The 2756-nt window shown below is 52.0% G+C and overlaps 1 protein-coding gene across 3 annotated transcripts in view; it reads left to right on the top strand.

The window, feature by feature from the left end:
- LOC114055311 (outer dense fiber protein 3-like) overlaps positions 1–2544 on the top strand; it is a 3036-nt gene extending 492 nt beyond the window's left edge. The window contains exons 1-7 of one of the 3 annotated variants that reach the window (XM_027879278.1): positions 119–225; positions 545–667; positions 788–988; positions 1181–1282; positions 1638–1759; positions 2181–2318; positions 2429–2544. In XM_027879278.1, coding sequence (XP_027735079.1) covers positions 562–667; positions 788–988; positions 1181–1282; positions 1638–1759; positions 2181–2318; positions 2429–2524 — 765 coding nt within the window. In that variant the 5' untranslated portion in view covers positions 119–225; positions 545–561 and the 3' untranslated portion in view covers positions 2525–2544. Of the gene's footprint in view, positions 1–118; positions 238–544; positions 668–787; positions 989–1180; positions 1283–1637; positions 1760–2180; positions 2319–2428 lie in introns of those variants that run through there. The other 2 variants (XM_027879277.1, XM_027879276.1) reach the window with 2 other exon arrangements.
- The last annotated feature ends 212 nt before the right edge of the window (positions 2545–2756 follow it).

The following is a 2756-nucleotide window of genomic DNA, read 5'->3' as shown; positions in this document are numbered from 1 at the left end:
GCAATATGGCTGCTGCCCAAACAGCTGAACAGCCATTCTCAGCATCACAATGGGCTTCACCCCATGATGCCCCTCACTGGGTGAGGGTGGCCTTTTGTGATGTCACCTAGTGATGGACATCACCGATGATGGATCCATCTAGCAATGGATTATGATGACACCGAGGACCTGGCGGCCCTCACTGGTTGTATCAGGACATCTCACCCAGCCAGTGTCAAACTCCAGGCAAGCAAGTTTGCAAGCACACGTGTCTGAGACTATCTTGCTGCTGTGTAAACGCTGTGGTCCTAGTCTGCTGCGTGCCAGGCCAGCAAAAACTACCTGTGGGCACAGCGGGGAAGCTTTTCTGCATTTTTGCTACAAACTTGCTGCTCCCCCCATCCCTCCTTCTCCTTTATTTGCTTCTGGACTTTCCTACTTCTCCACTTCTTCGCGTTTTTCTGTGATGTTAGTTTCACTTGTTTGCCCTTCTGGGCTACAGGAAAGCTCCACACCAGGGCCCTGCTGGGGAAGCCCCTCCGTAGCTCTCCTGTTTTTCCCATAGTTTTTGTAACCATAAGCATGGAAGGACCATGGGTGGGCACCTGGAGGCCTCATCCTCGTCGTGGCCCCATTCTGGCAGAGTTCATCACTCCAGGGCCTAAGTACTGGATCCCTGGAACAACAGGTAAACCAGCAATCATGGGGAGGTGGGGGAGAGGCACAGCACATCTGCTGCTTCCACTTAGAAACTTCCTTTCACTGTACAGTTGCAGGCAGGTGTCCTTTCACAGGCTTTTTTTCCCAGGTCACGCATCTCATGATCCCACCAGAGACAAAGCTCCTGCATACACATTTAGAGGGGCCAAAGGTCCAGCCGCAGAAAATTGTTCTCCAGGTCCTCGGTACTTCATCCATCCCTCCATCACCAAGGTTGGGAAATATATACCTCCATCAGCACACCTGATCGGACGGCCCAAAACCAAATCTGAGGTCACGCCTGGACCTAGTGAGTACCATTTCTGCAGCCCTTCTTCCAGGCCTTACTATTGTCCTGTGCCACAGGACCACCTCTAAATGGGCTTCAGAGGGTTCAAGATAGGAAACAAACAAGACTGAGCACATCCTTCGGGCCTCTCCTCTTTGGCTTGTAGTTAGGTACCCACCTTCACTGCTTTTCTCGGCTTTTCCTCTCTCCCAGGTGACTATTCCACAGAAAAGGCTGACAAACATGTCTACTCTAATGCACCGGTACAGTCCATGGTCTTCCGGCACAAGCTCGCTGGCGCTCTCCAAACACCAGGTATAGGAACTTGGCCAAACAGACTGTCTAACCTCCTGTGTGTCCTCCAGAGAACATCTGCTGCTCCATTTTCTCAACAGCCTAGCAAGAAGCCTAGGTGGCAGGATGCAGCATGCTCTTGACAAGCTTCTTGCTGTCTAGGAGCACCAACTTCTCCCATCTCGCAGAAGAACCAGCAGCTCTGGCTTTGAATGGCCAGTGTATGCCATGCGAAACAGAAGGCAGAGGCGCTGGGAGGAGGGACAGGATACCTCCTGCTCCTCACAGCTGGTTTGGTAGACTGATTCTCTCCCATGTGGGCATTGCTCCCTTTCCCACAGGACTCACCTATGCCCTCTTCTCATTCCCTTTCCAGGTCCTGGTGCCTACACCCTTCCCAGGCTGCTGGGACCCAACACAGTCTACACCCATGCCAACCCATGCTACTCCATGAGATGGAAGAGTATGTACAACAGCTGCTTCCAAGACCTGGCCAAGGTGAGCTGTGTTTCTCTGTTCTCTTACAGCAGCAGTGGAAACTCAGATGCTCTCCTCAGGGCAGAAGGGCTCCAGTGCCTGCTGCAGCTCCATGTAACACACTCTTCCCTGCACCTGCAGCAAAGCCTAAGAAGCCAAAGGGCCCCGGGCTCTCTACTCTTACCAGCAACACTGACATCTGCAGTCCCTCGCTTTCCAACATGAACAGCTTTGGTGGGGTACAGCTCATCGGCACTAAAGGCAATCTCCCTTCTCCTCTGGGAAATCTGTCTCTCTGCAGGGGAACAGGAGATGCCCTTCTTCCCAAAGCCTTCTACACCTCTTCTCTGCCCAGCCACCTAGAGCAGTGCATACCGTGTGGGGTCTCAGCAAAAATCAATACTGTTTTTTGTACCTACCAACCTCCCTGCTTCTCTTACAGACGCCAGGTCCTGCGGCATTCTCCAAGGTGGAACTGGATGTCTACAAAAAGAGGGCTCCCAAGTACACAATGGGACTAAAAACTAAACTTACTGACAAGTTCCTGCGTCCAGGACCAGCAGACTACTGCGTGGGAAAGGTAGGGCAACATATCCACAAATGTGTTATGCTGGACAGCCTTCACTCGAGGGAAGTCTGGAGAACAAGGCACCACCGTCACACTTATTTCTTCTCACTTTCCCCTTCCAGGTGACGCTGATCAAGCCCCGGGAACCTGCTTACACTTTCGGACTTCGTCATTCCCTCTACAAAGCTGCTTTATTACCTCGGGTGCCTCCTGAATAAAGCCAGATACCTCCAAAGATCTTTTCTATTCACCCTCTGCTGCACTGATGAGTAGGTGCACATAGGTGCAGACCATTGGGTCTCTCTGTTTCATGTCTATGCCTCAGCCAAAACATAAGGTGAGGGTGAGGGGAGACCAGTGAGGTAACAGAGTGAGCAGGACCATTATCTCCAGCAGCACTGTTTCACCTGACCAGAGCAAAGCATTCTGCTGTGAAAGCATTCCAGTGCC

Source organism: Empidonax traillii, unplaced genomic scaffold, assembly GCF_003031625.1.
Source record: "Empidonax traillii isolate 1590-97213 ecotype Southwest subspecies unplaced genomic scaffold, ASM303162v1 scaffold53:size2875158, whole genome shotgun sequence".
NCBI classification, from domain to species: Eukaryota; Metazoa; Chordata; class Aves; order Passeriformes; family Tyrannidae; genus Empidonax; species Empidonax traillii.
This window is presented reverse-complemented; position numbering and strand designations above follow the sequence as displayed.